An 18,079-nucleotide genomic window follows, 5' to 3' on the forward strand; every position below is an offset into this window, starting at 1 on the left:
ATTTAAGTTCTTGGTTCTCTTATGTAAGTTTTTGTTTTTTTTTATTTAATTTTTTATTTATATTCTCAAATTTTGAACTCTTTTGTGTATGTTTTCATTTTGGGCTTTGGTTATTTTTTTTAATTTGTGAGTGTGCTTATTTTTATAATTATACTATAACTAGGAAAGAATCGATATTGAGGAACTTATTATTATTTTTATTCTTTGTGTTTATTAGGGCATAAATTAAACATAATCCAAATAAAAATTATCAAACTCATATCACATCTCATATTAAGAAATTAACACAAAACTCAAAGATAATTTAAAAATAGATAAACAGTTATAAAATCTAAACTCTAAACTCTATATTTATATTTTCAATGCTTAATGAACCAAACTTCAACCACTTCAAGCTTATTACATTCATGATCAAATTTACAAAGGACAGCATGCTTTCTTTGACTAATAGAACTGAGATTATATATATATATATATATATATAACTTCATATTTTATTAGGAATTGTTGCTATTGAAATATAATTGACAATCATGATTGTAAGGACACGATTTAGTACCGAACCAAAACAGTATCGGGTTCGTACGTGAAGGGCCCAGACAATATGATTTTTAGAGCGTGGGTGTAAAGAACTAGGCTAACTGTAATCTAACCTCCCAAGACTCAATTTCATGAACGTTCAAGGTTTTTCAGTTGATACTCTGGATATTCCCCCTTAGTGACTAGTACCAATCCTTCTTTCTCTTCTCCCTTTTTTTTCTCTACTTTTCGTCTCTTGTTCTTTTTCCTTTTCTTTTTTCTGTCCCGATCCCCCCTTTCATGTTCTTCTTTTAGTTTATATATCTCCCTTTGCGCTCCATCCTCGCCGCACACGTGTAGGTTGGGTTCGGAGGATTTCTTTCTGTCCCATCTGGCACCTCCTGGAACTTCCTATGGGCAGCTGTAAGGCTGCTTCCCCACTGTTCAGGTATCACCTCCACATTAATGCGGCCAGAGAGTTGGTTGAGAGGTCATTAATGCGGAGGTAGCTGTAGCTTCAGATATTTGTTTGTCTTATCTCTTTCATCTTTAGTCGGCTACTCTACCCTTTGAGATGACTGAATTCTGAGATCTGATCGCAACGAGACCACGTCATGATCGTCCTCGGACGCGTTCTGCCGAGGACCATGGTGTCCTCGGACGGGTATATGGCCTCCGATGGGCCACTGGCCCAACAATCCTGAACCCATTCTGAATCCTATGGGCCTATTAATCGAACGATCCCCACAATGATTAATGCAATTTATTTTTTCAATTTTCAATAAGTAAAAATGATTGTTAGATAAAACTTGTATAAACTTAAGCAACTTATTTGATTTTATAAATAAATTTAAACTTAGGGTTTGAGGGATAAATTATTAGTTCCAATTTTCGACCTCTCTTGTGAACAAAAAAAGTTACAACCTCTCTTGAGTCTTGTGATGTATGGAACTTCGAGTTTGATTCTTTCTTGCGCTACAGATTCATTAATGTCTACAACTTGTAGAAAAGAAGAAAGAAAGGAAAAGAAATAAGTGAAGGAAGATGTTACTAATTACTAACATGAAAAATTGAACCACAAAATCCACCCACTTCCCTCCAACTATCTTCTTCCCTTTTGACTTAAGCCATCATTTATTTGCAAAATCACAAAACATTTATGATCGATCACATCTCACTCATTTTGTCAAATACTAGTAATAACTCCCTGCAAAAAAGGCAACTCACACAGAAACTTGGCGAAAACAAACGGCCAAAACAGGGCAACAACCGCGTATAGTCTATTACTATTAGTAAGTCATACATATACACACTATTACCGACAGAACAGCATTAACCATTTCGTCACCCTCTCTCTCTCTATCTCAATCTATAAATACTCCCACCACTCACCACGATTCTCCATCAAAAACCAAAACAAACAATTTCAACTTCTGCACACTAGCTCTCACTCTCTCTCTCATTCTCATTCTCATTCTGCAACAAAACAAAGAAAGAAAAACAAAAAGCTTTTGTGATATTTGTTAAAGGAATGAGGAACGTGTTTTTCAAATCACCTTCACCTTCACCTTCTAGAACAGCGATGATTCCACCAACTTCACCTAGCCGCACTTTCTCTGAGTCTCTAATGGACGAGAACATTGAGATTGCTGAGTCTCTTATTACCAAATGGGACTCTACAAACGTTTCTTCCTTTGCAAACGTCACCTCGCTTTTCCACGCCGATCCTCGCGAGGCTAAACAGTATTTCAACTCTGTTAGAGACTTACAGGCCGCTATGCAGCACTTGGTTACCGAGAACTCGAGCTCTGAAAAGATTGTCGTGGCTCAGAATTTGATGCAACTTGCTATGAAGAGGTTGGAGAAGGAGTTCTATCAGATTTTGTCTGTCAATAGGGCTAACTTGGACCCTGAATCGGTTTCGGTTCGCTCGTCGAGATCTTCGGCGGCGAGGTCGAGCACTTCGGATTTTGAGGAAAGCGATGAGTCGGAGGAGTAAGAGTTCCGATTCGGGACTGAGTTGGATAACTCGCTCTCCGATGTGAAGCGAGTTTCGATGATGGCGATGGCGGATTTGAAAGCCATTGCGGATTGTATGATATCGTCTGGTTATGGAAGAGAGTGCGTCAAGATTTACAAGACAATTCGGAAATCGATTGTCGATGAGTCGCTGTATCATCTCGGTGTTGAGAGGCAGATTAGTCTTTCACACTTGCAAAAGATGGATTGGGAAATGGTGGAGTTGAAAATCAAAACCTGGTTGAACGCAGTGAAGGTCGCCGTGAAAACACTCTTTTACGGCGAGAGAATTCTCTGTGACCACGTATTCTCAGCCTCGGATTCTATCAGAGAGTCTTGCTTCTCTGAGATTTCCAAAGAGGGCGCACTAATCCTGTTTGGATTCCCGGAAACCGTGGCAAAGTGCAAGAAAACCCCGGAGAAAATGTTTCGCACACTGGACCTATACGAAGCAATATCAGACCTCTTGCCTGAAATCCAATCCATCTTCTCGTACGAGTCAACCTCCACCGTCCGATCACAGGCCATTAATTCCTTGATCAAACTCGGCGATGCGGTGCGTACAATGTTAACGGATTTCGAAACCGCCATTCAAAAAGACCCGTCAAAAGCTACAGTCCCAGGCGGTGGGGTCCACCCATTGACACGTTACGTGATGAACTATATCTCTCTCCTCGCCGATTACAGTGACGCACTCGCCGATATAGTCGCCGACTGGCCTTTAAATCTACAAACTCCATTACCTGAATCATATTTCGGTAGCCCAAGCGAGCTTGATGATAGCCCAGTTTCCGTACGATTTGCGTGGCTAGTCTTGGTTTTACTCTGCAAACTCGACGGCAAAGCCGAGCTATACAAGGACGTGGCGCTCTCGTACTTGTTCTTAGCCAATAATCTCCAATACGTCGTCGCCAAGGTCCGCAGTTCGAATTTGAAGCTTTTTCTCGGTGATGATTGGGTGAATAAGCATGAGTTGAAGGTGAAACAGTACGCTTCGAATTACGAGAGAATGGGATGGAGCAAAGTGATATCTTCGTTGCCGGAAGATCCAACGGCTGAGATTTCGCCGGACCAAGCGAGGGACTGTTATAAGAAATTCGGGGCGGCGTTTGAAGAGGCTTATAAGAAACAGAGTTCGTGGGTCGTGCCCGACCCGAAACTGAGAGACGAGATTAAAGTTTCGGTGGCGAGAAAGCTTGGTGCGGCATACGGGAATTTCTATGAGAAGAATCGGGGCGGGCCGGGGTCATTTGTCAAATTTGCCCCTGATGATTTGGGGAATTACTTGTCGGATTTGTTCTATGGGAATGGGAGTACAGGGAGTGTTTCGTCACATTCGAGTGGCATACGTGGACATTGAGATTTTTATTTTGGCCGGTTGTTCTAGCCGGCGTTGGAAGTTTTTGAGGCTTGGGTGTTTTATGCCGAACAAGTATATGGACAAAGTAGCGCGTAAATAATAATTGACACATGTATAGAGAACGATACATTTGGTGCGATTCTACATATGCAACTATGTACCAATTTTTTTTTTTTTTTTAGAATAAACGGAAGAATTTTATTCAATGAAAGAATAAATTTATACAAGAACAAGGCAGCATCAAGGAGAGCTAAAGAAAACTGCACTAGCTACTGAGCTTTCCCAACACCTATCAAAAACAGCAGCTATATGCAAGGTTACATCAAGGGGAGCTAAAGAATTTTCTCAAAAAAAGAAAAAAAAAAAGGAAAGCCAAAGAAAAACAAAACTATCTTACAAACTCAAGACAAGCTTCCATAATTAGCTTCCAAATATTCTGTAGTAGGGGCTACAGCAGACCGAGCTAGAAAAGATGGGTCAGGACGTGGATTACCGTAGTGAGCCTCATTCTACTTATTCTAAATCATCTAGCTGGTTGTGAAAAATATTGCAATCACTGGGTCATTTTTCCTTTGCATAATTTGATTAGCCACATCTACAAATGAAAGATTTGTGCAATGAGACATGGTCTCCCTTACGCATGTGGACTTCCAAATCATATCAGAATATGTACAGCTTAGCAAGATATGGTCTGTTGACTCCACCCCATCCTCACAACATTCACATCCAACATCAAACAAAATTTTTCTTCTAGCTAGATTTGCTTTTGTAGGCAATATATCTCTACAAGCTCTCCAAATGAAAGTTTTGATTTTATTACATACCTTGGCTGCCCAAATCGCTTTCCAAATTTTATTGCACTGTGAGTAATTGGATGATTGGCCATGAGAAGATCTTAGTTGTTGAGTTTGTATCATCTTGTATGCACTTTTTACCGAATATTCACCCGTGTTTGTGTATGCCCAAGTTTGGATGTCTTGCAACGCTCTATTGCTCAAAGGGATGGATTTAATAACTTCAACTTCATGTGGGAGGAATACATGATCAATCATGGATATACGCCATGATCTTGTAATTGGATCAATGAGGTCATCCACTGTGGCCATTGATGACATTGTGGAGCATAGGGTTACCACCTTGAATGATGGTGGAGTTGGAAGCCATCGGTCTTGCCAAATTCGAATTTTATTTCTGGTTCCTACTCGCCATCTCAAACCATTGTCCAAAACAGATCTAGCTGCCACTATACTTTTCCATGCAAAACTCCCTGAATTTGGTGATGGAGCATCTAAGAAAGATATATTGGGAAAGTACTTTGATTTGTAGACTTGATAGAACAAGGAGTGTGTATTTTTCATAAGCCTCCATCCTTGTTTGGCTAACATGGCTAAGTTGAAGGAATGAAACTCCCGAAACCCAATTCCTCCCATCAACTTGGGCATACAGAGTTTAGACCAACTCAACCGGTGTACTTTCCTTTCTTGCATCTGTTGACCCCACCAAAATCTGCTCATCATCCCTTCAAGATCTTTAAGCAAACCTTTCGGTAGCAAGAAACATCCCATGACATATGTGGGGATAGCTTGTGCCACGGCTTTAATTAAAATTTCCTTTCTAGCTTGAGACATCATCTTTTCCTTCCATCCCTTTAGTTTACTCTAGACTCTTTCAATGATTGGAGAAAAAGCTGCTTTTTTGTTACAAGGACCACCTCTGCTAGCTGCCACTCCTCTTATAATTCCATCTGTTTTTGCCTTTCTAAGCAACACAGTAAGCCCCTCAACACAAAACAGAAAGAGATAAGGTGACAGAGGGTCACCTTGTCTCAGTCCTCTTGTAGGCAAGATATAACCTATAGGATTGCCATCGACTAAAACAGAAAAATGAGCAGTTGTTATACATGCCATTATCAATTGCACCCATTTTGCATGAAACCCCATTTTCTCCATCACCCTTTTTAAATAACCCCATTCAACCCTGTCATAAGCTTTGCTCATATCCAATTTAATAGCTACCTAACCTATCTTGCCCCACCTCTTCTTTTTCATGCTATGCAAAGTTTCATATGCAACTAAAATGTTATCTGTAATTAATCTCCCCAGGATAAAAGTGCTCTGAGTATCCGAAATTAAATTTGGGAGGATAAGCTTCAGCTAGTTGACTAACATTTTAGATATGATTTTGGGAATTAGTGCTATGTGGGTATTATTTATATTTCAAAGTATAATTCCAGAATTTAAACATGATAGCATAGCATTAGTTACATCAGCACCCACTATATGCCAAAACTTTTGAAAAAGGAAAGCAGTCATACCATCGAGGCCTGGAGCTTTTGAAGGATGCCTCTAAAATAAGGCGAATCGAACATCTTCTGCATGAAAATCTCTCACAAGCCAGTCATTCATATACTCTGTAACTACTCTAGGAATATGGGCCACCACTTCTTCAATAGCATTCGGATTTGAAGATTGGAAGAGAGTTAAGAAATGTTGAATTATCACCCTTTCTATATCGCTTTGTTGCTCTATCACCGTACCATCCATTTTCTTTAGTGAGACAATTAAGTTTTTTTTCCTCCTTGCAGATGCCTTCGCATGAAAAATTTTGTATTACGATCACCTTCACGCAACCAACTGATACGGCATCTTTGTTTCTAATAAATTTCTTCTTTCTCAATTAAAATATTAATTTCATGCCTAAGAGCTTCACATTCAGCCCACAATGCATCCCTATTGTTTTCCTCAAGCACTTGCAACCTATTTCGCTTTTCCTCAATCTTTTTGCCTAAGGAACACAATGAATTTTTACTCCAGCTTAACAACCTCTTCCTGCATTCTTTTATTTTGTTACACACCTGGAACATAAGACTTCCATTGAAGGAAACAGACCAAGCATTTGCAATTGCGCCCTCACAGCCTTCATCTTTCACCCATGCTTCCTAAAACTGAAATCGTTTTTTATACATCCCAATTTGATACTGCGATTACCTTCTTAGTTTCACCCCAATGGCCATGTGATCAGAATTTGAAAAGATTAAATGATGAACATCAAAGTGAGGAAAAAGATCATACCATTCTTGATTAGCTATGCCACGATCGAGTCTAACATATACCCGATCCTATTCATCTCTCTGATTGCACAATGTGAAGCGAGCACCTTTAAAACCCATGTCCCTTAATCTGCAATCATCTAGCACTTCTCAAAAATTCGCCATTTGCCACTCACTTCTTGGTTCCCCTTCTTGTTTTTCATTCGCTGAAAGTATCTCGTTGAAGTCGTCTATGCATATCCATGGCAATGTGATTTGCTGATGAAGTAGGCGCATCAAATTCCATGTTTCAATTTCTTCAATTTTTCAGGGTGCCCATAGATACCTGTCAATCTCCATGAAACCCCATCCTTCTCTGTCACAATAACATCAATATGGCTTTTTGACAAGGTCCTCAATTTCACATCCCATTCTGAATCCCAAAACAGAGCCAAGCCTCCACTCATTCCAATTCTATCTACACACACTACATTATCTATTTTTAATTCATTCCTCACTTCTTCTATACCTTTCTTTTTAAGTTTAGTCTCCATCAGAAATACAATTCGGGGACGTTGAACTTTGATAAGCCTAGACAACTCTCCAACAGCACTTTTGTCCCCAAGTCCACGACAATTAAGACTTAAGATACTCATAGTTCAACTTCCTTAATCACCTTACTTCATAGTTCACTTAATCACCTTACTTCAAAGATTCAATAATCCAACACAAAAACACCTAAATCTGTGACCCTTTAAAAGACAAATTTACCTGTAGTCAAGATAAGGTGTTATTGAGATGATATGGAAGCTCTCCACTTTGCAAAGACCTAACCACAAAGTATCTTTTATTGCTGATAACAATCAACCCCTTCACACCAAGAAATGGGTTGGTCCACGAAGCTAAGAGCTCACCCAATAGCTGACAAGTCTTCAAAGCTACAATGAAGTTGATCGGGGCCTTGAGATTTTGAGGCGGCGACGTCTTTTGACGACGAAAACACACACAATGGGCAAGGGAAACCCACACAACGAAAGCCCACACACTGGGCAAGGACTGACGATGGAACCTGAGCTCACAAGGCAACCAAGAAGAGCTCATGCGTACACTAGTAGAAAGGCCAAAACGCGTGCCGAGAGAGAGAGAGCTAGAACCCTATGGTCCAGAGAGAAAGAGAGACAGAACTCTCTAGAAAGAACTGGAACCCCTCGGTCCAGAGAAACACACCAAAATTCTTTAATCTGTCATATATACGAGGTCTATATATTATAGTTTTTTTTTTATTTAATTATGTTCGGATATTTTTCAGAGGTGTCTATACTTTACATGGCCCACATGTACACACATAATGTTTTAATTGAAAAATATGGCAAAGAGTTTTTTACAAATTTTAGCTATGTTTAAATTTTAGTTCATTTTACTAAAAAGGGTTCTCTAAAAAAAAAAAAAAACGATTTACCCAAAATGAAGTAAAAAGCTTTCAAGTGGAGAAAATACATTCGGTGCATGTATCCTCTCTCATACATGGAGGTAAACTTTACACATGTAGGGTCTACTTCCATGTGAGATGAAGGATACATACAGCGGTTCAAGTGCTAGTATTCAAAGAGACGGAATCTTTGGATAAAGAATGGTGATGGTGATTATTTAGTTTACGACATAAAAGGTGGAGTCAGCAAATAAAAAATTTGTAAAAAGAGTAAAATGCATGCATGCAGGGGCGGAGCCACTTGGCTCCTTAAGGGGGGCCATGGCCCCCCAAAATTTTTTCAAATTTTCCATTAGAGTATGTAAAAAATTGACATGGCCCCCCCCAAAAATAAATATCCAGCCCCCCTAAATTATTTCAACCATTCTTCTAGAGTTCTAGTCCAATACAACTTAAAATAAAAGAAAAATCTTGGCCCACATCCAGCCCCATCAGCCAACCCCAAATCCCTAATAAAAGAAAATTTTTTTCCTTTAAACTAAACACACTTCCAGCCTAGCCCAACCCCAAATCTAAAATGCCTAATTGAACAAAACAAAGGCACCTTAAAATTCAATCCTCACCATTAGAAAAAGGAGAAAACAATCTGATTGTCACGCTGCCTTGTTTTTTTCCCTTCTGTTCTCAATTCACGCCTCCATAGTGTCACGCCTCTCCTTAGAAACAATCTCCTCAGCCCTCACCTGCTTGCCTTGACACTGCAAACTCCACTAGCCTTCTGACCTGTTCATCACCTCAACCTCAAGCCCTCGTCTTAATCTCAATTCCTTAGGATATCTCATTCTCATCTCACTTCTCTATTTTTTTTCACTACAATTGAATTGAATATTGAAGTCTGAATAGAAGAATATAAATATCAAATATGCGTATGTGAATATGTGATATCTCTTTGCCAGCAAAGCAATTTATGCTTATTTGACTTTGTCTTTTTGTGTTTATTGTTATTGTATTCTTTATTCTTGACCCATTGACTCCACTGGCTAGCTCTATGACTTTTGGCTTTTGTGTTGTTTGTCTCTTCAGTGGGAGCACAGTGGGGCTTGCATTGTGTAGTTGGGTAGTGTAAGGACACGATTTACGGCCCAAGCCCAAGATGTATGGGATCTTGGTCCAATGAACTCAGTACAATAAATTTGTAGAGAGTGGGTCCAAGAACTAGGCCCTAATGAGTTGGACAATGGCTGGTATTGAGTTAAATGCCAATCAAACACAAATAAGAGGATCTGATATCAATGGACTTTCAGTCTGAGAAGGTTACCCTTGTATAAATTGATCACAATTGGATACAAAGACAATTTAGTTTGCTACAATGTTTTCTCTCTTTTTCTTTCGATCCCTTTCTCATGGAGGATCTCTCACATTATACAGCTCCTTTAGGATTATCTTCATCCTACATTTGTTGATTGTCTGAGCCCTTACTTGAGTATCTGTCCTATCAGACACCCTCTTTGGCTTTTTGTGAGTTGTGGTAGCCAAGGCAGCACTGTTTAGAGGTCTTCTCCACATAAATGCGGCCAGAAAAGTAGCTGCAGTGCATTTAATGTGGTGGTAGCAACTTTTCCTTAGATATTTTTGGGTTTCCTTCCTTCTCGTATGTTCATGAGGCATGTCCCTATCATTGGAGCTTTTTGGATGGTCATTCTAATTTACTACCTGTAGGGATAAGGGCCCAAGATTATATATTGGGCCTTGGGCTTTCTCTGAGGACATTGAAAGATCCGAGGAGGAACAAATAGTTATTAGGAGTTCCAATTTAAAGTCTTTATGTTGTTTGTTACTTTGTTTATACTTTTGAGTGTTTATTTAATTTTTTTTATCCTAAAAGGTCATTACTTAACTAAATGTGTATTTATATTATAATTCATGTAAGAATGAATTTTATATGATAATTTATTATATCTCTCTCCCAAGTTAGTTTATCATTTTTTAAATTGATTATTATTATTTTTTTTTTTTTGGATTGAAATAAGGTACCAAATAATGAGCAAACGTCAAACAATTGATGCATTCTTTAAGAAAAAGATATTAGTCATTCAGAACTTAGGACATCTGTAGAAATAAATGTTGATACTTCAATGCCTAATAAGCGTCCCTCCAAATGTTCAAGAATTCAATCTAAGGAGATAGATCATGATCCAAGAACACTTAAACAAATATATGAATTCTTTGTCAATGAACAAGATGAAATTTGACATGCTTATCTCATAGCCGATCCATATCAACCTAAAAACATAGAGTATCCATACAAAGGACCGAAAAATCATCATTGTTAGTTTTCAATCTTCGTGGTTTGAATCACATTCAAATTGGTTGGAATACTCACCTTCAAGGAATGCAATCCATTGTCTACCTTGCTACCTTTTTGGTAAGAAACCAACAGGTCATCCTGGATCAGATGCATTCACTGAAAAAGGTTCTAATAATTGGAAAAAAGTGAAGGATGGAATGAATTGTTCTTTAATTGGTCATGAGGGGAAAGATCCAAATACACCACATAAAATTGCTGTGAAATGTTATGAGGATCTAATGAATTATTCAGGACATATTGACAAGCTAGTTGAGAAACAAACATCAAAAGAAATTATGAATTATATTTAGTGTATCTCTATTACAACCCCCCCCCCCCAAGTAATTATTTCTGACTACACCCCTACATGCATGGAGTCTTTGTTGGAAAATCTGATTTTACATCTCATACAAAACTCACAGCGAAAGCAACAATCACGGATCTACTTCATTCATGAGAGATAACATGTAACCTTAAATTCTAGAACAAAAAATAGAAAATGTACCTTGATGCTGTGAAAATCAAAATCAGGACTTGAGAATACCTTCAATTTTCATCTCAATTTCACGTAGTGCCGAAGAAGAGTAGTCTCTCAATCAGTCTTTATGTTCGTTGATTCTCAAAGAAAGTCCTCATTCTTCTCCTTGTAGAGAAAAACTATTTTCTTTTCTTTTCATCATATGTACATTCTAACTACCATAATAGTTACTTTATTTAATAACTCTTATTAAATAAAAATTGATTATCTAATTAGGTTAGCCTTTTGGGCCTATCCAATTGGGTTTTAGTTTGTGGCTTGAGATGGACCAAATAGAACAAATAAGACTCTAACTCCAATGGGTCTTGGGCTTATCTATCAACTCTTGACAAGTCCAAAATTACCATTAATTATATTTAATACTATTATATAAATATAATTGCACTCTAGGCCTTATTAATAAATTATATTTCAAGATTCTAATGATATCATTTGACCCCTCCATGAAAATATCATTAGAATCTTGAAATATAATTTATTAATAAAGAACTGTCGCTTTGTAAACAATTATTTTATCCTTGAGTATCCGATTTAATTTTTTAGTTATTCACATTTATTGAAATCCAATTTCAATAAATATAAGATTTAATAACTCCTTATTAAAGTGGGCGCCCTGAATAACCAGTTCCCATTAAACTTATCTCAAGAGGATATTTTGTGTCTCTATAAAAAGAGATTATGGATTTCACTTTGAGAATATGTGTTCTCTCAACACTACATGTGGTTACCTAACATACTGAGGTTTTGACCATGAATATTAGATCTCACTCCTGATATATCAAAGTAACCTACATTTCATGATCGGGTTCACTATCCTCTCAAGATTAAGAGTCTATGAAATTAGAAATCATGAAATTAATTATTAGATGACAGTTGTTAATTGAATAATTAATCTCACAGCGGTCCAGTTCAATATGTCTTAACTCTTAAGACACATTAACACATCAACTAGAAGTCTCCACTTCTATGATTAAGACAAATCATCTTAGTTGATGTGTTAATCTTTGCAGATGAAACGCTCAATTTTATCACTAACTAAAAACTTCGTTTTGAGTTTACAAAGAACTTGTGATTTATATCTTCTGTGACTAAATTACATAAACCACATACAATGCATCTCATCATGGACTATGATAATGTCCCATTAGTTCACTTATAAATAGTCTCATATAATTAAACAATTTAATTATTTATGACATGTTATTAAATTGAATTTTAGGGCATAAACTCCAACAGTCTTATATTTTCTATTTGTTCTTTGATTAATTTAGGCCCGACTTGGGTCATCAGTGAGAACCCATATCCAGATTGAGTTTATAGAGTTTAGTTTAGCTGGAGTTAAGCTCAGTAATATTCTGTGAGATGGCTCAAACAATAGAGGCAAGAGACAAGACACAAGAGGAATTATTATTTATTAAAAATATCCCACTCATTGTCACCAAAAAAAAAAAAAAATCCCACTCATTAACAAGTATATAAAGCAGAAAAGGGGTAGATGAATAATTTTTTTATACTTTAAAAGGAGGAATTAGCTATAATTGGGTTAGATTGATAGCCGGTTGGATTGGAGGAAAAGGGCAAAGATGGTTTCCAAGTCGTTGAATAATTAATTGAAAGCCTAAAGTAAAAAATGTTTCTAGATTTTATCATCAAACAAACTTGAATCCATATATCAGACTAACATGTCTTGTAGTCTCATGCATGTGGTTTTCCCTACTTCAGTGGAAGGGAAGCGGTTCAACTTCAACTTGATGTGGAAATTATATATTCACAATGGCCGACTACAAGATAATACAAGACAGAAGTATATTCCTTTCCTCCATCTCCCGGCAAAGAGGAGGAACCCCAAAACAATATTTGTGGACATGACAAAACATTGCTCTACTGATGTATAAAGAAAACCTTGAGTGGACGATACTTCATATTTGATTGTCAACATCCCCATTTCGCTTTGTACTGTAGACTACTTTTTGGAGTTCACTTTTATTTATTTATTTTTTTATGAAAGGGTCTGTTTGGTGTGCAAGTTCTAACACACATTTTCACATTTTAAATAACTTTACACACATTTCAACACACTTTTTTACCTATACCTATATCAAAAACACCCAAACAACATTACTCAAACTCCTCTACCAAACAGGCCTAGGCATTTCTTATTTCTCATTATTGCCAGTGCACTTTATAATATATATATATATATATATATATATTTAATTCTTTCACCGTTTCACAGCAACCATAAGAGCACTAGTCCCGCGAGTGTAAAAACCTCTGTTGCTATTTTACTTTCTAAATCCTTACAGTCAGACTCAAATCTTCTAGATTTTTTAGAGTATTCTATCAAATAAATTTTCTTAAATCTTTTTTGAGTAAAATATTTTCTTAAATCTTAACCATTTTTTAATGATTTAATGATGTGAATTTTGTCATGTCATCATTCTATTAACAATAACCTTAATTGTTTTGTTTGCAACATTATTTTATTATTTTAAGAGTACTGTTAATGGAATACTAATATGGCAAAATTTAGACTTTTAAATTATAAAAGAGTGGTTAAAATTTAAAAAATTGTATTAATAGAGTACCCTAGAAAATCTAGAGGATTTGAATCCCTTAAAACCATGCTCCATTTAGGTTTGTAAACCCAAAATTTTTTCCATCCTTGCGAGCATTCTCATCAGTTCTCTCATAAAAAATGTCATTTTGACACACTAAAAACTTACTTTATCATTTTAGCACATCATTTTACAACATACTATTTATCAGATGTTCTCTTTTTTTACCACTTCATTTAAATATTATTTTTGAACTCTTTTTAATTCTTATTTTATTCTTTCTTTATTATTTATTTCTAACAGTCATATTCTTGTTCTAACAGTAACATTCTTGTTCAAATATTCTTGTTCTAATAAACGGTAACATTTTCAAATAATCCTCTTATTCAACTGTCATTTTTTTTAAATCCATATTTTCCATTTAGCATTTTTAAAAAAATAAAAATAAAAACTTAGAACCTATCACCTTCAAAAAAAAAAAAAAAAAAAAAAAAAAAAAAAAAAAACCTCAGATTCTATCACCTTCAAGAAAAAAAAAACGTTGAACCTGTCAAGACTCATATCAAAAGCCAAAAACATATTTATATAAATGCAATCTAAAAGCCAACCTGTCAAGTTGAAGTTGTTTCAATTGAACTAAACTACCAATGTAGCCCATAGAAAACTTACACACATAACTCATATCCAATAACATCAACTCAAACTTACACACATAACTCATATCCAATAACATCAACTCACAAAGAAAACCCATTGAATTAAACAGAGTTGAGCTTGTCACTTCCTTGATCACAAATGGTACTTAAATTTAAAACAACACAACAATTGGCTAGTACTTAAACTTAACACAATGAAACAACATAGCCAATGAGTTTTAATGGCAGATTCATAAACAAAATGAAACAAATAAACCAAATCAAAAGTTTTAATGGCATCTCCATAAAAAGAAGAGGAGAGAAATAAACAAAACCAAAAGTTTTCACAATTCTCATTGTAATTGCCATAAATGTTCAATGAGATTCTTTTGGAGTTAAGAATGAACTTCTTTATCCCTAATGCGTTGATGAACTTGAATGAACTTCGTAAATTCATTTGTCGGCTCATGTGACATTGGTGTACATGAATTCTCATCAATTTGTTCATAATTGAAGTACACTGCTTCAGCTTCATCTCGCTCATCTTCAATAATCATGTTATGAAGAATTACGCATGCTTTCATAATGTCTTGTAGTGTTTCATGATAGAAAAACCATGCAGGTCCACATACAATTGCAAATCGTGCTTGAAGCACTCCAAATGCACGCTCTACATCCTTCCTATATGCCTCCTAAGCTTTTGCAAATAATTTTCTTTTATCTCCTAGTGGAGATGGGATTTTCTTCACAAATGTTGACTATTTTGGATATATGTCATCGGCAAGATAGTATCCCATTGTGTAATTATGACTATTGATTAAGTAATTAACTGTAGGAGCACGTCCTTGTGCAAGCTCAGAAAATACATGAGACCGCTCCAACACGTTAATATCATTATTTGACCCAGGTAATCCAAAAAATGAGTGTCATATCCAAAGATCATATGAAGCTACTACTTCCAAAATAATAGTTGGCTGACGAACATGACCACAATACATCCCTTTCCATGCAGTTGGACAATTTTTTTCATTTCTAATGCATGCAATCAATACTTCCCAACATGCATGGAAATCCACGGTTTTGGCCATGGGCTAACAATCAAGCGATGTCTTCATTGTTTGGTGACCTCAAGTATTACTCTGAGAAAATAGCAACCACTGCTGCAACAAATTTTTTCAGACTCATCATTGTAGTGCTTTCGGCTTCTCACATATTCATCCAAAAAATCAACTGTTACTCCATAAGCAAGCATCCTAAGTGCAGCGGTCATCTTTTGAAGGGGAGATAGACCAAGCTTTTTGGCATTATTTCTTTTTTGGATAAAGTAAGGTTCATGAGCTTCTACCTTAGATAGGATCAGAGAAAAAGAGAATGTTTCATTCGAAATTTCCTTCGAAATACTTTAGGAGGATATACAGGTTCTTCAGCAAAGTAGTCATCATAAAGCAGTTTATGGCCTGCTAAATGATTATGGTCGATATACCGACGACGCTTACATTGTGATGTCTCACCCGTGAAAATTTTTATAATTATCTCATTTTCATTTGAGTCATCATCAAGCAATTCACGAAAAAAAGAACGACCCATAGAGATAAACTAGAAGAAAACATTGAAAAACAATTATCAATATAGATGCAAGAAACATAATATGAAATGAAATCGAAAACTTTAAAAGAAGATTTGATCATTATGTAAAGAATATAAAATTTTCTTTAAATACAAACGTGGCCTAAGATGAGATCCTCTCCTATCTTCTTCTAGCACTTAAGAATTGTAAACCAATGGATGCATTTCAGAAACAATTAGAAGAGCCCAACAATCAAGACAAGCATAGAAACTATAAGAAAATATAACCAAAAAAAAAAAATATATATATATATATATAGTATTATATGTGCTGGCTCCTAACTTTTTGATTGCTCACTAACAACTTAGTAGTTAGTCATAGGCTCATATGAATTATTATATGTGCTATTAGCAAATTAGTTATAGGTATATACAGCACCAAAGCACCAAAGCAGAATCAGGGCACTTACACACTGGCCTCTCAGCCCAATCAGCAGCATCAATAGCACAGCACAGCACAGCACCAGCATTAAGCATGACAGTAATATAAATTTTATAGTAATATAAATTTTATAGTAATATAAAATTAAACATAGAAAATACACGACATTTTATATAAGCTAAAATGTTAGGATTACTTAATAAAATAGTCTAGACCTTTTACTAAGATCACAAAATACATATCAAGGCCTAAAATCAGCTACACCCAAAAAATGCCACAAAATACATATCAAGGCCTACAATAAGTTCCTACCAAAAAACAAAAGGCCTACAATAAGTTACTACCAAAATAAGGTTGAAACAAGACATCACCAACATCATCTCAACCCAATGAACAACTTGATCTTTGTTTTGCAAGGATTTCCTTTTTGAGTCCATCATAAAAAGTTCTTTGGTCTTCGTTCATGCCACTTTTGTCTAGCATCATAATTCTTTCATTCTCTTTCAACTCTTTCAAGTGAACCTTTTCCGCTTTGATAAGTACTTTCTCTTTTTCTTGTGCATAAGATTCTTCAAGCATTTTCTTTTTCTTTTTCAAATATTCCGTTGCAACATCTTTCCCATCATCTTTTCTCTTTCAATTAGCCTTTTCAGCTTTTCTACCTATTGGCCTCGAAATCCGTAGTGTCACCAACCCCCCCCCCCTCCTTGATCTATTGAATCTAGAGTTTGAGGCATTTCTTTTCTTGAATCTTCCCTAGGCATAGTAGATGCCCACTTGGGAAATCCTTCAACATTTGCCAACAATGTTCATATAGAAAAAAGTAACCGTATATTTCTTTAAACAATTCCCTTGCTTTCTCAATCTAAAAAAAATTAAATAAATATAACGTAATTAGTTTCTTCAAACATTTCATTTGTGTTGTAAATCTAAAAAAATTAAAGACCATTGCAAAATTTATACCTTCATTTCAACAGTGGTTCCACTTTCATTCTTTGCTTCAATTTTAGCTAAGGAACCACAAAATTTAACTGTTTCCCTATTAATCACTCCCCATTGGCTTGTTAGGGATGAAATTCTACGTGTAGAGTCAGTCTTGTGGTCCTTGAAGTATTTTGCAACTTTGCCATAAAATGTTGTTTTATGTTGCTCATTACCATGCACAGGATCAACACCAGTATTGAGCCATGCTACTACAAGCAGCTTGTCTTCCTCAGGACTGAAGTCGATACCACGTGTTGTTTTTTTCTTAGAAGTGGCAACTTCATCATTCAGTGGAGAATCTTGGACTAACATAGGACAACTTTTAGATAAACCGAAAAGTTCATCCTCAAGATTAATATTCCCCCGTAAGACATCAGTAAACGATGAATAATGTCTTGAGTCCATGCTCTAAATGCTGGAATTAGAATTTAGAGCATGCACTATTAGAATTTTGTAATGTCTCATAGATTATTCATAGTGTCTCATAGCCTAAATGCTAGAGTTAGAATTTAAATTCTGTAGTGTCTCATAGTTTGCATCCAAGTAATCATTCAGTAATGCAAAAGAATTGAAAAAATAAATAAATAAATAACACAGCACACAACACATATGAACTAAAGAAGATAGAGAGAATAGAAGTGGACACCAAAATAC

At 36.0% G+C, this 18,079-nt stretch overlaps 3 protein-coding genes across 3 annotated transcripts; 2 read left to right on the forward strand and 1 right to left on the reverse strand.

Moving 5' to 3' along the window:
* The first annotated feature begins 1,971 nt into the window (after positions 1-1,971).
* LOC115988093 (exocyst complex component EXO70H1-like) lies at positions 1,972-4,252 on the forward strand. The gene has a single exon (XM_031111734.1). The coding sequence runs from the start codon at positions 2,051-2,053 to the stop codon at positions 2,516-2,518; it is 468 nt and encodes a 155-aa protein (XP_030967594.1). The 5' UTR covers positions 1,972-2,050; the 3' UTR covers positions 2,519-4,252.
* LOC115952950 (exocyst complex component EXO70H1-like) lies at positions 2,579-3,898 on the forward strand. The gene has a single exon (XM_031070326.1). It carries the CDS (start codon positions 2,579-2,581, stop codon positions 3,896-3,898), a length of 1,320 nt encoding a protein of 439 aa, XP_030926186.1.
* A 10,576-nt stretch (positions 4,253-14,828) lies between the features above and the next one.
* LOC115952956 lies at positions 14,829-17,830 on the reverse strand. Its single transcript, XM_031070339.1, has 4 exons — positions 17,405-17,830; positions 15,835-16,029; positions 15,644-15,778; positions 14,829-15,125 (listed from the first exon to the last, which is right to left on the reverse strand). The coding sequence occupies exons 1-4, from the start codon at positions 17,828-17,830 to the stop codon at positions 14,829-14,831; spliced, it is 1,053 nt and encodes a 350-aa protein (XP_030926199.1).
* Between the last annotated feature and the right edge of the window lie 249 nt (positions 17,831-18,079).

Source organism: Quercus lobata, chromosome 1, assembly GCF_001633185.2.
Source record: "Quercus lobata isolate SW786 chromosome 1, ValleyOak3.0 Primary Assembly, whole genome shotgun sequence".
Lineage (NCBI taxonomy): Eukaryota > Viridiplantae > Streptophyta > Magnoliopsida > Fagales > Fagaceae > Quercus > Quercus lobata.

What these genes read in the sequence shown, in the direction of transcription:
- LOC115952956 (XM_031070339.1), bottom strand. Translation starts at nt 17,830, where the DNA reads ATGGACTCAAGACATTATTCATCGTTTACTGATGTCTTACGGGGGAAT. An exon ending in GAACCACTGTTGAAATGAAG is followed by an intron (nt 16,030 to 17,404) that starts GTATAAATTTTG and finishes GTTTTCTTCTAG; the next exon opens with TTTATCTCTATGGGTCGTTC. An exon ending in AACCTGTATATCCTCCTAAA is followed by an intron (nt 15,779 to 15,834) that starts GTATTTCGAAGG and finishes ATCCTATCTAAG; the next exon opens with GTAGAAGCTCATGAACCTTA.
- LOC115988093 (XM_031111734.1), top strand. Translation starts at nt 2,051, where the DNA reads ATGAGGAACGTGTTTTTCAAATCACCTTCACCTTCACCTTCTAGAACA.
- LOC115952950 (XM_031070326.1), top strand. Translation starts at nt 2,579, where the DNA reads ATGGCGATGGCGGATTTGAAAGCCATTGCGGATTGTATGATATCGTCT.